General features: G+C 45.1%; 1 protein-coding gene across 1 annotated transcript in view; it reads right to left on the reverse strand.

Annotated features, from left to right (window-relative positions):
- The window catches only part of tanc2b (tetratricopeptide repeat, ankyrin repeat and coiled-coil containing 2b), a 115,672-nt gene that overhangs the window by 47,231 nt on the left and 47,316 nt on the right, over window positions 1–21,125 (reverse strand). The window contains exon 5 of the mRNA XM_061095232.1: window positions 855–971. Within this exon, the coding sequence (XP_060951215.1) occupies window positions 855–971 (117 nt within the window). The remainder of the gene's footprint in view (window positions 1–854; window positions 972–21,125) is intronic.

The following is a 21,125-nucleotide window of genomic DNA, read 5'->3' on the forward strand; positions in this document are numbered from 1 at the left end:
AAGCAACAGTTTTTTTTCCATCCTGTGAGATTTCCGACATGCATGTAAATCCAGGTGCTGTAGCTCAAGGTTTCATCCCAACGGTGCTACAAAGTATTTAGACTTATCTACTATATACTCTACTACAGATCACCTGCTTAGAGCTGCCATTGAGCAGAAGAGGCTGACAGATGGAGGAAGCTAGTAGCACCCTGTCAACCGTTTCCCTTCTAAGTTACCACACTTAAGCCCCTAACATCCCATCCCTGTTTCCCCTCAAGTCTTCGTCCACCTCAGGAGACCGAGGGACGCCGGAGGTCTCGGGTCAGGAAGCTTACGCTGCGTTTCTCAGCAGCAACAGGAAGTGGAGAGGCAAGATGAGAAGGGCAGATATAACCAGAACCAGATCTCAGCAGAGCGCTGTCCTGGAGTGACCCTTGCTACTGTCCTCCCTCCGGTGAGAGGGTGGGGGGGGAAATCTGGACTGGATGCGGGATTACAGAGCAACCGAGAACGGCAGCGCCACCTAAACAGGCTCGGCTGCCGGGGATCTGAGCGGAGTGGGGGGGGGGGCAGAGGGGGAGGATTAGAGCGAGGGAGAGAGGGAGGAGGACATGACGGTGGACACAGTGGGAACCAGCTACTCCTTTAATGACCTTAGCCATGTTTTCATCTTCACAGCAGCCTGCACCGTAACTGTCAAAACCGATAAATGATCCTCATCGCTGTCTGTGTGAGTGTGTTTCTCTCTCTCTCTCTCTCTCTCTCTCTCTCTCTCTCTCTCTCTCTCCGACAGGAACCGACCAGCGAGGAACCGACATGCAGAAAAGGCAACACAGCGGAAGGAGGGATGAGCCGGCCGGCCAAAAACTTACCAGGGCAGTATGTGTCCAGGTCTGGGTTCTTGGCAGTGGTGCAGGTGTGTGTAGGGGAGCCAAGCTCTGATTGTGGAATGCGCGGACTCTCCACAAACTTTGCTTTCCGCAGAGGGGCTGGGAGCAGAAAGCGTACACACATATAGAGAGGGAGACAACATGCACACACACAGAGACACACACAGACACACACACACAGATCAGGGAGATGGAAGAAAGAGAGGAGGGACAGGGACAGAGAGGGAGGAAGACAGTGAGTATGAGTTTGAAGCAGCACACTGATAAAAGGAAGACATCTGCAAAAGCTCTGTGAGGTTTGTATTCGTCTGGGGTCAAATGAAGCTAAAGCAGGAGCAAACAAGCAGAGTGGACAGTCGGGTTCTGAGCTGAAGGGAAACCTATAAACTAGAAGCTCAACTGAAAACTGAAAATATAGTTTCAGAAAACTGTGATAATGGAGTCCAGAGAATTAGAGATGTTCCGATTCTAGTGTAGGACCAAACCAATACCACGTCTTTATAGTAAACTAGTTTAACCAAGATTAAACTGAAATTCTCTTCTTCTTATCCACTTCTTTGTGGCTCAAGCATTGCTGAATCTCATGAAGCATTTTATGAATCATCACATGTAAGAGCACAAAGACTTCACCAAGGCCAAAAGGAAAAAAGGAAACAAATCGTTTAAACTATGCGACGAATGATGACTAAGACAACCCCTCAAAGGAAGAGAGATAACTGACAAACTATATCTATTTGTGTCATTATATATAATAACAGAAGTTCTATGACATTCAATCATTTTATATATTTGTTTCTCGAAGGGTTTAACATGAGCCAGGTCGTACGATAATAATACTGATCACTTCCATACAGGATTTCACACAGCTTTAAATACATGGTTATATCGGTAAATGCAGGTGGCATCGGAAGATCTCTGCAGAGGAAACGCCCGCTGTGTCTGTTCCTCCAATGTCATGATCACACCGAGGATGCAAATGAGATCCGTTTTGGGAATGTCCTCACGCCCGAGTCGAGCACAAAGTCTGAGACATCAAACGAGCCCCTTCACCACCAAGTTCACAGCGACAGAGGGAGGGAGGGAAGGAGGGAGGGAGGGAGGGAGGGAGGGAGGGAGGGAGGGAGGGAGGGAGGGAGGGAGGGAGCGCTGAATTCCGTGGGTGCTGCTTGTGACACGATCTTTTTCTGGGTTCTCGGGCACGGCACAGGGATTCACAGCACTGTTTCCCACGCCAGCTTACAGTCTGCATATGGAGAGTGCGAGCAGTGTGGCAGCAGCAGCAGTAACAGGACAGGAGTCTTACAGCCGACAATGTGCAAACATCCGTTCAGTGTAATCCTGCAGGTTCCTTTACTGTAAAAATCACAGATTGTGTTTGAATTAAACGCAAGACTAGTTTCTTTTATCTAATCTTTTTTTTTTGTTGTACTGCTGAGGATGTGGGATGAGCAGGAGCTCAGCATAATTTCTCCATAATAGACTAATCTGGTTGAAATTAGGGGTTTAAACTCGATTATGCACTATATGCTGCAAGTGTTAACCATTCATACCGCGGGTGAGTGCACATGTCCAAAGCTATCGGCTGCAGCAACACGGGACCGGAGCAGGAGGAGCAGGAGGAGGAAGAGGAGGAAGAGGAGGAGGAGGAGCAGCTGAAACATGTGTTCAAGCAACAACGACTAGAGAACAAGCACAAGCTGCTTAAGATCCGTGTTACAACTCCTGCTCGTATATCGTGTGTGTGTAATGTGTAGCTAAGTGTGTCTTAGTTTATCAGAGAGACATTGGTTAGATCAGACCAAACTGCAGCTGTACAGATTTTTTGCTTTTATGAATAAAACACAATTTGAGTGTTTTTGATGTTTTGGCTGATCTGTGTCCATCTATTCATTCTACGCCATCGGTAATGTGATTTAAAACTGTAAAAAATTGTTGAACTTTCATCACTTTCGCTAATTCAAAGGGTTTTGAGCATATGTCAGTGATAAAACATCTCCACCCATAGGGGAACATGTAATCCTTTATTTTTTTATCTGCACAGAACCAAAGGCTGTGTTTTAATGATCTCAGTTCTCGGTCTGAGGAACATGGAGCGAGTGCGTTTAGGGCGTGGCCAAATCCATTTTGGTTAGTTTAACTGCTGCAGGTGCATGGATCAGACTCCTGGTGTTGTAATTAATCACGTGTGTGTTTTGGGTAAAACATGGAACTAAAGAAATTAGAGCACCCCCCCCCTCTCCCCCTTCTCCTAAATACCCCCGGTGTGTTTACACCTCAGATTGTTGTTATGATAGCAGCTTTGCACCTGCCTATGGGTGCGTGTGTTATCTCATGCACCTGAAAACAATGCACCACTGACTTCACCATCATCTGGTTTCTGTTTGGCAAAAGTTGAAATTTGCTTCCCACTCCTTAAAGACGGCGACGCAAAACAACAATGATCCTGACCACAGCTCCTTTTCAGACCAACACGCCCATGAGTGCTCAGACGGGCGCAAGTATCATTTACTATTTGAACAATGACGGCGTCTGACAACCAGCGTCGCCCTTGGCATCGCTTTGTGCCGACAAGTCTCAGCCACACAACCTTAAAACTTCTATCTTTCTGAAAGCGTGTGACCAATGTCCTTGTTTCGTTATTATTTTTTGGTTTTACTTCTTCTTGTGAAGCACTTTGTAATGGAATGAACTTTATTAGTTACTGCACCGTGATACTTAGAGCTACAAGTGAACATGCTAACAAGCTGATGTTTATAATGTTGGAATTATCCTTGTGTAGCAAGTTAGCCTCGAGTGTTGATGTCTTTTGTTTTGCAGGCACTTGCTCATAAAACAAATATGACAAAATTAAACTTTGACCTGATGTCGGTGCTGGACAAGTCTCAGGCACACAACCTCTCCAGCTTCTTTTAGACCTTGACTTAAAACTTATCCTTCTGAAAGCTAGCGTCTGGGCAATGTCCCTGTCTCATTCTTAGTTTTATGGTTTTACTTCTTCTTGTAAAGCACTTTGTTATGAAATTAACTTTATTAGATAGTGAGGCCGTACTGCACAGTGATGCTCAGAGCTACAAGTAAACATGCTAACATGTTGATTTTTGAATTGTCCTTATGTAGCATGTTAGCCTAGAGTGTTATTGTCGTTAGTTTTGCCGGCACTTGCTCATAACACAAATATGATAACATGAATCTTTGACCTGATGTCGGTGCTGGACTGACATTTTTAAAACATTCCCTCTGAGGGTATGAATGTCCTTCAGTCAAAGTACAAACCGACCAAGTGACAATTTCATCCCTAGAGACAAACCATTCCTGTGGCTGAATGAAAAACACAGAATTTCTGTCAGAGATGAAACACTGACAAATAATGTGATGCAAGCACCAGGTATTTTTGCAGCGCCCCACATTGCAATGTTTTCCAACCAAAAGATTTCATGGATCCAGATCGACACTAAAAAACGACTTGTTCTTTGTTTCCTTGTCTTTCTTTGTGTTTCCGACAAAACACAGAAATCTGTTGTCAAGATTGGAGACGTGCTGCTCACTCACATACACTCAGTCAAACAAACAATAACAAACTCCACTTGGCAAGGCCCAGAGAGTTCTGTACCGGAGCTGCGTGCATGCATGTGAAGTAGATGACACACACACACACACACACACACACACAAATAGTGTTAATACTCTATGTGCGTGTGTGTGTGTGTGGTCTGGAGAGGACTCTGGTAATCGACCACATCTAGGAAGGGAGCCAGCACAGATGCCACAGTGAGAAAGTACAGCTGACAGCCAGGAGGAGGAAGGGACCTGAGTTATCCACGACTGGATCCACCGCGATGACAGAAACCAGGAGGGAGAAGCACAGGATGAATTCTGACACGGTTCCTTTCTGTCCCTGCTTGAGAGAAATCCACATCAGGCCACTGGAAAGGTGGAAACATATGGTGGTCTGCATTGGGCTGGCGATTCTTTACCAGAGTCAATCAAGTCAATTCTCTATTTACTCGCCTCACACCACAGCCCTGACTTATATCATTAAGCTGCTCTTGCACCTGCACTGGTCAGCTTGCAACAGCTTGCACAAGCTTGTAACCAGCGACAAGGTGAGTGTGAAGGACTGAGCCTTCACGTGACTGTGTGTCTGCAAGGGCATCAGCACAGAGATACTCATGTATATATATATATATATATATATATATATATATATATATATACACATGCAGAATCTGATTTTACCTTTACTCTGCAGTGTTTACCTCTACGCCGAGAGACTAAGACTTTCTCTTTTTAAATTGTATTCCTCCTGCAGAATATCAATTTCCTGATAAACTCTACGGTGGATGGGAGATTACCGTTCCTTTTGTATTTGCCTGCCTGATCTCACCTCTATAAAATGGTGAAGTGACACTGTCTATTGGAGTAAATCCCCTCTGTGGCACCGGCTCCACGAGACTAAATCCCAGGGACTTCTCTCCTCTGCTGGTGTCACTGTGTGCCAGGCTGAGGATGGGTGACAGTGTGATGGATGGCAGCAGGCAAATCCACTCCTCTAATGAGCTTATGAATAAATATATCTAGTCCGGGGTGTGCAGATGCACGTGGCCGTGAAATAGATATTTGTTACATGCGCTGGATGTGAGGGTGTGAATATGAATATGCATGTGGCAAGTATGGAAGTGTAGATGTGAGATTAGAGTGAGAGAGGGGAGGCGATGCGGAGAGAGAGTGGTGTCGATAAATCGGCTACACAACAATGTGAGAATCTAAAAGAGCTGATCTCTATTCCCAAGATTGTCGAGCGAGCGCACAAACACACAGACACACAATGCCTTTGGTAAAATTATCAACAACAAAAAAGAAAGAACCTTAGTCAATATTGTGATTCAAATTCATGTGGCGTTGCATATGAAAGAGCGAATCTTCTTTTCAACGTGACAGTCCCCTCAGACTCAACCTGGGCTCTCGACAAACACATGACAAGACGTGAATATGAATCGAGAACTCTCATATGCAACGCACAGTTTCTCATTTGCTTCAGATAAGAGGCCGATAAGCACAGACACATTTCCATAGCGTCGCAGTATTGTCTGCAGCGTCTCAGTTACATGTCACCTCAGGCACACGCTCAGACAAAGACATGTGCCCACACGTGCACACACACACACACACACATATATATATATATAGAACAATAATGTGGGTGTGGACGTGCATATTGCCCAGCTGTCTGCAACGCAAGCACAGCTCCACAGAAACCAAACACGCTGCCCCGGTCGCTATGGCAACAGCGGAGCACGGGGAAGTGACGAGTCCTGTCCACTCGTCTGAGGTGGCGGAGACAAATGCTGGAAGACGGAGATTCCACCGAGACTGGAAGCTTCAAGGTCCCGGCGCATTTGCTGAGATATAATGACACAACTTGTCGGTGTTGACGGTTCTCAGCTGCTTCTCGGGACCCGGGTCTTCCCCTCGTCATCGCTCGTCAGAGAATCAGCTCAGAAAGACACTGCAGCCGACACTTTGAGATTTGTAGCTATTAAACCCACTTTATCAAGTTTCCTTAAAAATGTGTGGACAACGAAGACGCCTTTACAGGTAATTTTTGAGTTCCTGCATTTAGAAGATATCCCCCAATAGAGCTGGAAGATCTGGTTCAATCATTATCACATCACTGTAAAGGATGAAATGAGAGGGAAACTGATGTATGTTCACATTATTCCAGTAAATTTGGTTAAATTAGTAATGATCAAAATCTGCGTCCCCTGATCACTACTGGGCTGACTGGTTTTAAATAATGTCTATGGCTCAAGATGGCGACTATTATCTATGATCAAGACATTGTTTCAGTGACAAACAATAATAAAAGATATGGATAATATTGCCCAATAATATTCTCCATGTAAATGCTACATTCATTTTGAATAAATCCAACAAACAAACAAACTATTGTCAATAATAACATGACCTCCTCAGCAAAGGTAAACATGGATTTGATTACGTGTCGTCTGTGAAAAGGTCGAGCAGGACTCTGAATACAATCTTCTGGACAACAAAGCAGGTTGTCCACACGGAGGCTTATGAATTCAAAAGAGATGCAAGTACAAAAGATTTACTCAATTCAGTAATAAACATTCTAATCTTCTGTGACTCATTTGGTGCATTTTCCATGAATAAAATCACACAGATGTGGCTGATAAACAGTCGGAGGCTTAGTACTGAACCTGCTGTTTCATATGAATTCCACCTGTTTTATTAATGTCTGACCCAGAGGCTTGTTCCCAGCGTGTGGACAGTTATCCGGCTCAGGGAGCTCAGGGGATTTCCATGAGCTGGTCTCGTCGACTTGTTGAACAAAACAATGCAGATGTGCAACACAGCGAGTCGTCTCGGTCCCGGCCTCAAAACACAGGCTGCTGACAGTCAGCAGCAAGTGTAAGTCCATTAGCTTGGCTGCCTCTCCCTCTTTTGTGCCTGCGTGTGAGTGTCTGCGTGGGAGTGTGTATCCATCATTACAGCCCTGGGAGGATTAGCCAGGCAAGGTGAAGCACAGGCAGAATTTTAAGAAGGCGGAAGGAGGGGCTGATGTTCTAAGAACCTTCATTAGACGAGCTCTCCCTCGTCCCAAAAAGCCGCTAATTCAGCGTTTCACGTAACCTCATTGAGCTCGGATGCTGCTCAGCAGTGATATCAAAGCTGCATCAACAAATGAGCAGGATGATGTGGAGGACCTGAATGGAGGCAGGGGTAGGAGCTGTTTATCCACCAAAAGCACAGGGATTCTTCACAAAGCGTGGATCTGCATGCAGAAGCACGGCCTCCAACAGAAATTTGTTTGGGCTTGAAAAGATTTGGAAAAGAACTTAACAGGGAATCAGAGTTAGCTTCTGCTCTCACGGGGATTTCAAGTGGTTCCTAAAGTTACGACTGAAGTTGGACACAAAATTCTGCTATTTATTATTCCTTTTTGCACATTTATGGCATTTTAAAATGTTATTTATCAAGTATGGATGTTTCTTTTACAATCATTATTCAAGAGGGTGTTATTTCACGATCAGATTTTTAAATGCTTTCACTCAACCCCTGCGCTTGCACTCAAATAACTCCTGCTTGTGCTTTCACTCAGATATTTTCCAGATTTCCAGCTCGACAGCTTCAGCCCTTCTCCTCACACTCAGGATGATTCTGTTAATCAAAATTCCACAACTGATAAAATGCCAGGTGTTGACAGCTTCACTTCTATGAGACTCCAGTACAGGTTGTTACTTTAACTGGGTTTCCAGCAGAAACCGAAGCAGAAGCAATGAGTAGAAGAGCTGAAGCAGAAGATATCGGACAGGGTTTAAAGTTAAAGCTTTATAAAATTTGACTGTGAAATTTACAAGTCCTGCTCTGAAACTCAAAGACCACACTCTTGTATAAAGAGAGGAATAAAAACACAGTGTGGGGTTTTATTAAAATTCACCACACTGAACATTTTATATGCTCCGAGCTGCTTAATTTTTTACCGTCACATCTCTGGGTCCCTGTCGTGTGTTTCCTCTTCACCTCCTGGCTGAAACCTTCGTGGCCGGCCGTCTGCTCTGGTGAACAATCCCTTCATTCTTGAAGGACTCCGGCCATTATGTCTCCGCCGTAGCAGCTCGGCAGCAACTGTGAACTTTCTTTTCACATGGTTCTGCTCTTTGACTGTGACAGAATGACACGGAGGCCTGACTCCGAACTTATCACACGCCCCCCCCCCCCACAGAGGCCTGCTCTCCTGAGGTCGGGGGGGATACACCAGCAGAGCTATGAAGTTAAATGTGACACCACTTTAACAGAGGGAAAGCAGCGTAATTGCCAAGGACACAGCGGTCTAATAATAGCCGGGCTGCGTTGACCTCTGTCCCTAGTGGAGATATTTTTAACCTGCAGGCTGCACACATACCCGACGACCACGCCCACGTCATTGAAAAAATCAGGACGAGAATTTGAGTTTTCTCTGCTGCTTTTCAATTAAGGAATTCAATTAAAGCAAGTCCATAACAGAGGAGAAGCTCTACATGACTGAGTTTTAAGGCTTCCAATTAAGCTTCTGATTAAGATGTTGAGATCATCTGCGGCTATATTTAGCAGGACGTGAAATGAACAGCAAAGCCGCCGCCGCCGCCGCCCCTGAATTCCTCTCATGTCTGACAAACGCCGGAATCAATGGTTGCTCTTACGCAACCCCGCAGACGTACAGTAGTTAGCAGACTGACTGCAGCCGCGCAAAGTCAGAGCCGTGATCCAGACAAGTGCCTCATAGCGGTTCAGCGCCCCGAGATGACTGAGCAAATAAGTTAACGGCAGACAGACAAGTGGCGAATGCTAATGCAGAGGCTGGTGTCATTGTGCAGTCGTCTGGAAGGTTGTCGGATCTGCACGGACACGCGTACACACACACACACAACAACAACACACTTCCTTAGGCCCCTGTGAGTGAGCGTTTGCGTATCTCGCAGGAAAAATGTTTGCTCAGCTCTACCAGCACCAGCATTCACAGAAAGCAGTGAGGTGGTGTATGTAACCCACTGCTCTGTTTTGTAAGCAAATCATTATCACGGCTATTAATAGCACACTGCGGGTTTCTCTTTTCCACTTTTTTCCCCAGGCGCTGCTGCTAAAGATCCAGGTAAAACCAAACGTAAGCAGCGGCCGCGCTCAGGGGTGGGGAGACAGTAATGGTAACTTTATTTATACAGCAGCTCTCACGCAAAGATAGATATACCTCCGCTAAGCTCCGTTAAATTCAATGCAACACAAATACACACACTCATATCAGAAATCATAGAAGTCCAAACTGTATTTTGTCTGAGAACTAACAAACAAACAAATGCCAATGAAAACCAGGCAGAGTTAAAAATATGTGTTTTCTTATTGAATAATATAAAACAGAGCAACTTGTTCTATTCTAGGATCAAGAGGAAAAGCTATTTCAGAAGAACAGAGCCTCTCCAGTATAAGAGAAGTGGGGATGATATAAGGCTGGTAGGTTGTTTCAAGATAAAACAAATAATAAGAACCAGTTCAGCCAGTACAGAGTCACTAGCAGTGGCTTAATGTGATCTTTTCTTTTAACATTTGTTAAAGCTCCAGGAGAAGCGGTTATCTACGTCCCCACAGCTACAGACTTTTGATATTATTATAGCAAATTGAAATTAAAATTAAGATTCAGCTCCCTGAGTCTGAAGTCGCTCTTAATTTTCTGAATCTTGGGCTGACGGCTGAATATTTATTCAAGTTCACAAGTTCATCTCTTTCAACTGAGTCCTACGTGACGAAAATCTGTCTTCTCCTCATTTAACTCTGGAGTTTGCTTTGCCTCTGTGAATTTGTGTGGTTACAAAATTGGTTTTATCTCTAAAAAGTTCAATATTAAACTGTGTATCGTCGACATAACAGAGTTACGACACTGATCACAGTACCAGGAGGTATCATGTGTAAACGACAGTGGGCTGAGAAGAGTTCCTTGAGGAACACCAACGTCAACATCACCAGAAAAAAGTATGTTAAGTACACAAAGTGTCACAGAAACTTGTCAAACACTGACTCTTTGTTTGCATCAACAAACGGCCTCAGTTTCTGCTCGGGCTATTTCTGTGCTGTGGCTTGTTTGATAACTATTCTAAAACTTGTGTAATATGCTGCTGTCAGCGAGATGACTGGGCAAGTGGGTAAAACAGCTTCTTTCAGAGGTCGACACGGAGAGGGAGATAACAGAGGCGTCTATAAATGTACGGTCTGCACTTGACTGGGTTACGTTTCTTCAGCAGAAGGTAAACGGGAGCTGTTGTGAAAGACTTGGGGGGGGAACAGGCCTAATTGCAGGTTGTTACCTGGCACAGACACTAGAAGCTGACTTACTAGAGTCGAGAACACAAGAGGGTGACTTCATCTTGCTAATGGCGGCACTAGCTGCAATTTCTCTCATCGTAATAAAAGACGGTAACTCTAGATCCCGGGGAGAGGTTACCCAAGTCGAGCCTCTGTCGTTGCACTTATTCGGATTCAATTGAAAATGGCGCCTGACGGTGACAGGAAGTCAGCGGGTCGCGGGATCGCCGGGGGATCACCGGGAACACAACAACCTCCGACGGGTTGTTGGAATAATTGTACATAAATTATCATGAACTGAATTTAACCCTGCGTTGGACTTGTTATGCATCATTGTCTGGAACATGCTAAAATAAGCTTCCGGGCTGTGTGGCGACATTCTTACGCCAGAGTTAGCCGGACTAACCACTGCTGTGCTTTGCCTGAAAGCTGTTTTTGAGGAACTGTCTGATATGGTTGTGAAACCATAGATGTTGTTTTTGCTATGTGCTGAAGGTGGTATTGCCAAATAAGGTAAAACCCCGAAGACAAAGGAGTTATCGAGAAATTAGAAAAGCCCACGCATGATGTGTTGTAATACTGAGCTATGTGAATAAAGACCCTGCATTAAGGAAGTACCGTTGAAGTTGGCTGAGACCTTCTCAGAGGTAGGGGCTTCCCTTGCAAGTAAAAACAAAGTACTTGTTTATGTGTGGTGTTTGATTCAGTGAGTTCTTACAGCATTTGTTAAATGTCTGGGTGAAATTCCCTAGCCACGGGTTCAGGGCGACCCCGGAGTGCGGCTCATAATTAGATTCTTCTTGTAACATTTTGCACGGAGAAAACAAAGTGTTGGGTGTAGAAGGACAGAGGTGTCACCGGTGTGTGATTTACAGCCGGCGTGTCGCCACCTGTCCATAGAGTCACTAAGTGGACAGCTTCTGCAATCAGGTTTCGCCGGTGAAACACGAAACTCAGAAGCCGAAATGTCACTACATGGGGAAAAAACATCCTATAATTAAGACCCATATTCATTTTCAGACACACTCAAGATGAGTCCAACGAGGTTTGTTCCGCAGGAGGCTGCGGATTCAGATGCTCCGACATATTTATTTCATAACTTATCTGCCGCTCACAGGCCATTTGTCTGACTCCGGCGCAAAGGGATTGAAGGGAGGGGGAAATTGAGCAATTACATAAATCAATATCACTCTGAAGCGCAGCAAAAGGTATGCGAGGTCTATTTGGCGGATTTTTCAAGGGAAGTGGGCGACGACGATTTGAGAAGCTCGGTTTGAGTGATTTGTGTTAAACATTTATCTGTGAACTCGCTGGCGAGGACGTGGGCCACAACTCGGGCAGGAGCGGAAACGCAGAGATGAGAAGTAACCTTGGGAAAGACAGTATCGCATATCCTCTCTGACAAAGGAGGCTTTTGCGAACTGTCTCCAACACTTGAATAGCTGTAACTATCTTTTTCAGACATAACAACTTCTCGCATTAAATGTCTAGAAAGAGAAGGAGAGGAGAATCACGTGGAAGGACGCTTTCCAACATCCTGGACGACCCTTCGCCATCAGGCTCAAAACAAACCCTCGACCCAGGAACACAATCATGCCTCTTTAACCAGCCCTGAAATCTGAGTCCTTTGTGTCACTGGCCGACACGTCCTCAATGACAGCTGACACGCTCAGCTCATCAAATCCCTCTCTGCAGGTGGTGATGCTAAGTGGTGCGAATGCCGACTGTGGGCGCCTCATCAAAATCCATTCACCTGAGACCGGGCGCTGGCAGCTGCTGATGAGCTGCTTGTGTTTTGCTGGCAGAAAGTGTTATTGAGACATTTTGTTCCGTTCACACACCAGGCAGCCGTCCCCTGGGAGGCAGGGCGCCTGCAGCACCGGAGCTGGAAGGAGGAACCCACATCTCGGGCACATGACGCGGTGATTCTGGAGGCACAACAACAAGCTGCTGCTGCCTGCCCGGTGTGTGAGGGGGGGGGGGAAACTATCCCCAGCAACCCGTTTATGCAACCGTACGGTGGGTATGAGCCTGTGCTCTGGAAAGAAAAGTGAGACGCACAATAACAAGAACAAGCACCATTAGCCACCCACAGCTCGTGCTTGGACACACACACACACAAGCGCACGCACACACACTCAAAGACAATTGAATGCTCACCCACGCTGACGCATGAAACAGACCAGCTCGCCACGGAAAAATAACACTTGGCGTTGTGGTTGATTCACAGGTCCTCGAGCCTACATTGTCATCACAGTGCAACCCTTTGACCGATGCCTCATTCTAGGGAGAGAAATCACTTTCCTGCTCTCCTCCTCCCGTCAGCCCCACATCCGCATGAACGTCACTCGATACGGCGCCTGGCACCGCCGCCCCGGCTGCGGGATCCGGGAGCGGGCGGAACCGGGCGCCAGCGCGGGCCGGGCAGAGGTTGAGCAGCAGGTGACAAGGGGAGGAACGGTTTCTCAGGCACAAACGGAGGAATGGAACAAGCAAAAGAGGGTGTGGCAGCGCTCACCATTCTCAAACCAGATCTGGCATTCCTGAAGGCTGGGGTACGGCACCAGCTCCCCACCTTCCCCCTCCAGCGACAGCAGCAGTCCTTCCTCCCTGAGCGATGACCAGTTCATCAAAATCAAGAGGAGAAAAAGCAGGAAGAAGAGGAACGTCTGCAGCGGAGCAAGGGGAGGATGAGTGCGGAGGTGCAGATGCTCTCCTCCTCGCTCGTGCCTCCTGTTTCCTTTGCCGAGGAAATCTCCACAGGTTTCAGTGATGCTGCTGATGCTGCCGGCTCAGCTCAGTCGCAGTAAGTGAAACGGAGCCAGGCTGATATGGTAGTGCCGGGAGGAGCGAGAGAGGAGGAGGAGGAGGAGGATAGAAAACGGAGGGAGGGAGGCGAAGGGAAGGAGGAAGGAAGAACGCAGCAGTCACTGTGTCACTGGGGGAGAGCGGGGGGGGACACAGAGGTGACACTGGCGGCACGCACCGGGGGGGCTGAGCGGCGACCGAAGCTGTATGAAATTAATAAAAAAAATATGAAAATGAACTACAAGGCAGATCGGAGCGAGTGGCCGGTCGAGCTCTGCGTGACTGCACCAGCGCCGAGCGTGTTATGTATAGATGTGAGAGGCGCTCGCTCGCCCGCTCGCTCCACGGGAACAGGAGCCCAGGTCTCTCCAACAGATGAATGGTGCAGTGCTGCTGTTGTCATGGCAACCGCGGAGCAAAAAAAAAAAAAAAAGGAGGGGGAGGAGAAGGGTGGGTATTGGGGGAGGAAGGAGAATGGCATGGACAAAAAAAAAAAAGAAAAAGAACGGAGTGAGGGAGGAACGGGAGTTTTTTTGCCGTTTGTGGACGAAGAAGCGTTAGGGAGACATCGGACCCCCGGTTTGGGGGGGTGGGGTGGGTGGGGGTGTTATTTGACAGGAACAAGAGTTTCAATAAGAGCTACTCCATCTTCCTCTGGGGCTCGGGCATCCCCGTCTGTCCTTGTTTTACCCTTGAAACTGTGTTTGCACAGCTGCGGCCATGTTTAAGGCTGTTTAAGGGTCTCGGGCCCTCGAAGGGACCGGGGGTTATTGGGGAGCGTCTCTGTTTTTGTCTCGGTTCATATCCGATACTTTGTAAGCCGGCTGTTTTCGGAGTATTTCTCTTTTATTAATCTCCTCTCCGGTCACACTTATTTCCCCCGGGGCGACATCGCCAACCCCGGGAAATGTTGCCAACGAGCTTTAAAGACGGTGACGGGTCAAAGTGTTTAAAGTGTCACGTCTCCTCTTCACCAAATCCTCCTCTCACCAAACTGCTATCAAACGTCTCATTCTTCTGTTGAACTTGACATTTACATGAGAGGAATGATACGAGCGGAGTGTGTTGTTTGTGTGTGTCGCACGTTGTCAACAAAAGGCAACGGGATCCAGTGGAATTACAAGTGGGGGTGGGTGATCACATGCTCGGCTTTAACTGTAACACTATTATCACTGAAATAAGCACAGATACACTCGCTCAGGGAAGGTTGCATAAGTGTGTGTGAGAGAGAGAGAGAGGCAGAGAAGAAACAAGACTTTTGTCGGTTGCTGGTATTTGTAAATAAAAAGACCTTTATTGAATGAAAGCAGTTAGATGTTATATCATCTTTATTCCCCTTGTAACATAACTTGTGTTTTTCCTCATAAGCAACAATCAGTAGTTTGATTTATGTAAGAAACTGTTTAATGCTGAAAAGTTTAATTAGTGGTTTTGTGTAATTCAACATTAATCCCTTTGGGTTTTATACCTTAAAACAATTTTACTCTCTAATGATCATTGATCTTTGTCCTGAAATCAATTGTCATGATTATTCTTTTAACAGCAGTGTTTTTCACAACATCTTTAATCAATAAACCTGCTCTAAGATAAATTCCTTTATGCCTCCCAGACTTGAACTCTAGATATTTCTTTCTAAATTCATGTGTAAACTGAACGATGAAGTTACAGCATAAACAAAACCCTCTGATGAACTCATCATTTCAAATGAAGCGCTGCATATTTGATTTTCTGTGTCAACACATCGACGAGATTTCATCAAACCGACGTCCTTCCCTTTCTCTGATATTGGCAGTGAAAGTTTTCTGTTTGTTTGCATCAGTCTTTCCATCTTTCGAGCTGTTGACCTGTTCCTTCTTTTCATATTCTGCACTTGAAAATACTCCAACAAATGTCAGATACAGGAATGTTTTCATTCGCTCCGGTGACTTTACATCGACGTGCTGTTACATACAAGCGGCAAAAGGCCTGATGTTTACATCTAATAGAGAATAATGGTGATTCGCCATGATATCTCATCACTGAAACATCCAGACTACTTGGCCGAGGACTAAACTATGACAGGAATGTCTGTCACCACTTAATCCAAATGGTTCTTTAGTGCTCCTCCTGAGGGCATCGCACTTCCATTTCAATTACACCTTCCTGCACTTAACCGTCACTCTTTGTATTTCACCTGTGACAGTGGAGCTGAAAATGTCACATTTCCTTTCAGCAGAACAAATGATTTCGGAGGGTCCGCGGCGGCCGGGACGGCTGAAGCAAGAAATAATGACAATAATTGAAGAGCGGTTTCTCTCTGGGCGCTACGCTGGGTAAGGAGGCGTGGAGATTGAGATGTCCCAAATGTCAGTGTTCATCTGGAATATTCACAGAGGATACAGATGCCATATCAACGCGGCGCTGGGTAAGGAGGCGTGGAGAGAGGGAGATTGAGATGTCCCGAATGTCAGACTTCCTTTCCAGGAAGCAGCGAGCGGACAGGATATCGAAAATGCATGTAGGAGTGGAGGTGGTACAAAAAACAAAAAAAAAGTGATGGATTTATACACATTAATGTTTACTGATGGGTTCATGTTGTTTCCTGACAACTTTACGTGTATTATCATTTAATGCTACTTTTACGAATAAATTACTTTTTACTCATTACACTGTTGTAGTTACTTGTTACTTTGGAGGTTAAGATTAAATACAAATGAATGCATTGCTTTACATTTTGCTATCCAGCAGAATTTAAATATACTAGGCAACATAAAAATGCTAAGTACATGGTGATACTATTGGTTTATGCACTTAATATCTGGCAATACAATGCAATATAATATGATGCAAGGGGAACTAAGAAGGAGCTTTCTGAATGCTCTAGTTTAGGTGAAGATTGGGGCTAAAACTCATCAATTAACATATTTTCTCATTAAACAATTAATCATTTAGTTGAAATTATCTTCAACATTTCCTGAAGCTCATCACGATGTCTTCAAATGTCTAGTTTTGCCCGAACAGTTCTAACTCCAAGATAATTAATTTAATATCAAGTTTAGATGATGAAAAGCAGCAAAATTCTCACATCTGAGAGGTCGGAAACCTGAGATGAGTTACTTGGTCGATCTCATATCTAAATACAGATAATCAGATAATAATAGCAGGGCTGTCGGACAGATATCCTGATTATAATCCACTGTATCTGGACGTGGCTCAACTGGTGATCCCTCACGTCTCCATTCAGAAACACTTATCTTCCCTAAATGAGAAATAGACTCCAGAATAAAAAACGTTCCCAGAAAAATGCAGCATCCGTCACAAGCGGCTACTCCACCAGAGCTCGTGTGTTTTATTCCACGCGGGTCCTTTAAGACCACCCACACGCTGAGGCTGTGAATCATGACGCAGCAGTTCTGCACGCGGCGCCTGGTTCCTCCCGACCGGCCTCACTGCTGCGGAGCACTTTCATACCTTATCAAGTCCAATTAGAAGTTAGCTTACTGTAGTGTATCACCACTCCATTCATATACTGCTCTCACTGTAAGCACCGCGGAGACAATGGATTTCAGATATACTCATATTACTGTAATAATTGCAGCAGGAGAAGGAGGGGAAGGGGGGGGGGGGGTGAGGTGCTATAATTAAATCACATCAAGCCTTTGTTTTTCTCAGATTTTAAGGCCAAGTGCAATCTTCTACCTTGGCGTTGCACTCCGCGGGGGAGGCGGTAAGTGTATTGATTGCTGCCATTAATGAAGAGAGGGCAGTGGAATCTGGAGAGAGTTGTTGAAATAATTCCTTTTCAATGTTTCAGGTGGAGCGGGTCCAATCAATCGAGTGGAGGGGGGGCTGGACGGCGTGGTTGAGCCCCACCACTTGAGAGGGGGGGGCGTGTGTTAAGAAACAAATAAGCAATCAGGTGATTACCCCTCATAACAATCAGCCGCTGAGGTATCACCGCGAGACCGAGCAATTGTTGGGTCTCAGGGTCTCAGGGGGCGACGCTGAATAAAGACCAGGAAGTAGACCAGGTAAACACGGGGGGGGCACTTTACTGTACTTGGAAGGTACTTTACTTGGGTATTTCCATCCAATACCACTGCTGCCCCATCACAAATCACAGAGGGATATTTTACTATTCACGCCACTGCATTTCTGCAACAGCTGTACCTGGATTTTCAATAAAAAATTCATCATTACTGAATAAATTAGTTATTTCTTATTATACAGGGACATTTGTGGATAGTAGAGATGTTCTTACACCAATACCAACATCGAAAATACCTCCAATACGGCAGAAATCCAGCTCTACCTAAAGTAAATAATAGTTGTTAGTTTCACCCAGAAATAATTTCTTCCTTGTGCGTAATTTCTGGAAGTGTGACGTGAGCCGGAGCGAGATAAAAGATTGACGTGTTCCGCTCTGCTTGACACTTAAAGGTTGTTTATTTTTATCAACTGTGGAACTATTGAAAGGAAGTCACTTTTGTGTTTTTATAGATTCATTTATTTGTGTGTTTTTTTCAGTCATGACTCTGAAAGCAGATAAGAAGTTACTTTCATTGTCTGTCTGTATTTTTCACATTTTCTGTTCTTTTTAGTTATTCTTGTCATGTATTGTTTAGTGTCTTTGCTTCTGAATACATTATAATGTTTAGTTTAACTCTAACCTACAACCTGATTATAATGAGTTACTTTGACATATTCCTGTGTTTATAAAAGAGTATTGTCAGGAGTCTGTGCCTCTTAAGAGATTTTAAAGATTTGTGTTTATATACATATTGTTTTATAAAGTGACCTTGAAGTGAAAAATGTATTATTATTATTATCAGAACAAATGTCTCCATGTTCTAAGACAGTTAGTTGTGTTTAATTACTGCAGTTGTGTTGGTCACTGATTTGCCGAGAAAGTTCCAGGAAGAAACGAGTACATTTTTAATGACTCACTATACGAGACGATCTAGGTAACATTAACAATTCATTGGATTTCATTAATAATAATTGCAGCAGTTAAACAGTCTGTACATTTTTCTCATAATTACCATCAAATTAAAACAGATTCTTTCCAGGAGGATGAAACTACAGTTGCATGTGATTCACTCTCTGGTAATTTAGCAGAGCAATGGAGTAAAATGTTCAAACTTTTATTTTTGATAATTAAATGATAGTTTGTCAATTATACTTTTACTTTGTTGGTGTTGCTGCTGTTACTTACATAAATACAATGTTTCTAAGGACAGAGAGGAAAGCCCTGAATCAGGACTTGGTCTAAAATATGTCTTATAAAATGAACATTTTCATAATCAGACATTAGATGTTAAGGTGGCCAGTTCTTAAAGACACTTTACAAGTAGCAGCAGTGTTAAAAAACTTCAGTCAGACACAGACACGCTTCCTTGACCCGGTGGTCTGACCTTTCTGAAAGGAAGGAGGATTAAATTAAGTATTAAAACATTATTGTTACTTCAGTGAATTGGAGGTGATAGAGTTTTTCTTTTTTCCTTATTTAGTATAAGAATCCAAGTTACACTTGAGTTGACATAATATTAGACATGTAACTTTGTCTATAGCTAAATATTTTTAAGTTATTTAAGTTTGAAGCACGTCTTCTTTGAGAATAAAGATTGAATGTACGTATTGTTTGTTATGTGAAAAGACTATGAGCCAATAAAATGCAAGATTTCTTCTTCTCACTTTTCTTAGAGTCTTCTTTCTTTTTGGGATAAACGCAATAGAAAAGTGCTTTTATATTCAATAACGTCCAAAGAAAATCCGGTGTGACCATCCGAGTGTTCTGTGACAGTGCAGTGCAGTACGGGTTCTGCCTGTTCCAAACAACTAGAGGGCGATTACATCAGAAACTCACTGATTCTCCAGAAAGGTCAGTTTTCGTACCATCAGAGCCGAGAGGTGGAGTAACTCACCGGCTCCACTCTGCCAGACGGGAGGGAAACGAGAGGGTGTGGTTGGCGGAGGCCACCGGGGGAAGATGAGTGCCTTCAGACCTGCTGCTGTTTCCTCTCTAATGCACTTCTCCGTCACCTCTCTTTCTCCCACCTCTGCCATCTCTCTGGCACGGGAGCAGATCAGGACTCACACACACACACACACACACACACACACACACACACACACACACACACACACACACACACACACACACACACACACACACACACACACACACACACACACACACACACACACACACACACACACACACACACACACACACACACACACACACACACACACACACACACACACACACACACACACACACCCGAGCTCGGTAGTGTCAAGCTGTGCAGGAAGTGGTGCTGAGTTGAATTAATTAAAGGGTGAGAAAGCCGGGGTGGATGAGGCCTAACAATCTGGTGCTCGATGCCACTTGAGAGCAGACGCAGGTCTTTGAGGGACTTGAAGGAGAAGGCACCTCCAGGCACCTCCAGGGCTTTTGTGCACGTTGCAGTGAGCTGTTTAGCCGCCATGAGCCGAGTGAAGTCACATCGACAAGTGATCTAAAGATTATCCTTGTTTATGGAGCTTCTCACAAACAGCCTGGTCAGAAGCAATATCCCCTCTTTAGATAGAGAGTCCCGCGGTGCTTCATGTGTCACACGAGCCGGACACAGGGACACAAATCTGGAAGGATTAACACGCCGAGCGACTAATCCTGCCACAATTAAATCCGTCACTGTCGAGATCACAGACACGCACGGACTCTTAAGATGACAAGTTTAAGTGGACGAATTATCCAAAAGGTAAAACAAATCAGACAAGGCAGAAAAAAGCAGGAAAACACACACAGTCGAGAAAAGACAATTCCACGTTCCCACGTAGAAATCTATAAATACAACGCAGCCCTCGGAGCCAGCATCACCTGACTGGTACCACACATCGAGCCAAGTGACGACACGTGGCGCCGGTACCGCAACGACACGTCTCCCTGTGTGAGGCGTGGAACAAGAACAGCACCAGAGAGGAAGCATTGATCGAGCCGTTCTGAAAACAACTGAGACAGACCAAGATAAAAATATATTCACTTTCATTCACACAGAGAGAAAAGTGCAGCCATCGAATCAGGCTGAATCTGGGGAGCAGAGGAAAAAGCCAGAAGGCCGGTGGTTCGATCCCCAGCACCTCCAGTCTGCGTTGTGAAGTGTCCTCGGCATCTGTGAATGCGACTTGTACTGTAAAGAGCTTTGAGTGAGTTGTGCTAAATAAGAACAGTTCATCTACCATCTATCTGCCACTAAACTCTGTAAAACAAAGGAGTAAAAGCTCAGAGAATCAGAGAGAAAATATGGAGATTTGGCCCCGACTGTGTCTCAGATCTCATTTCCAGCTCTCTCCACCAGCAGCTCCATCCCGTCACACACACGGAGCCCTCCACAGTGACGCGGCTCGCCCACTTACCGAGGCTGAGAGGCTGTTTTGGCGTGCTTCCTCTTTAAAACCAACAGCTTGGAAGACCCAGCGCCGGGGAAAGACCATAAATCATTCTGTGTGATGTAAAAAAAAAACCCTGGTCCCCCTGGCGTCATCAGAACCAGTTAACGATCTGAGGTATCTGAGAGGCTGGTGCACCCTAGTGGTGGCTGCTGAATC

This window comes from Limanda limanda, chromosome 21 (assembly GCF_963576545.1).
Source record: "Limanda limanda chromosome 21, fLimLim1.1, whole genome shotgun sequence".
Lineage (NCBI taxonomy): Eukaryota > Metazoa > Chordata > Actinopteri > Pleuronectiformes > Pleuronectidae > Limanda > Limanda limanda.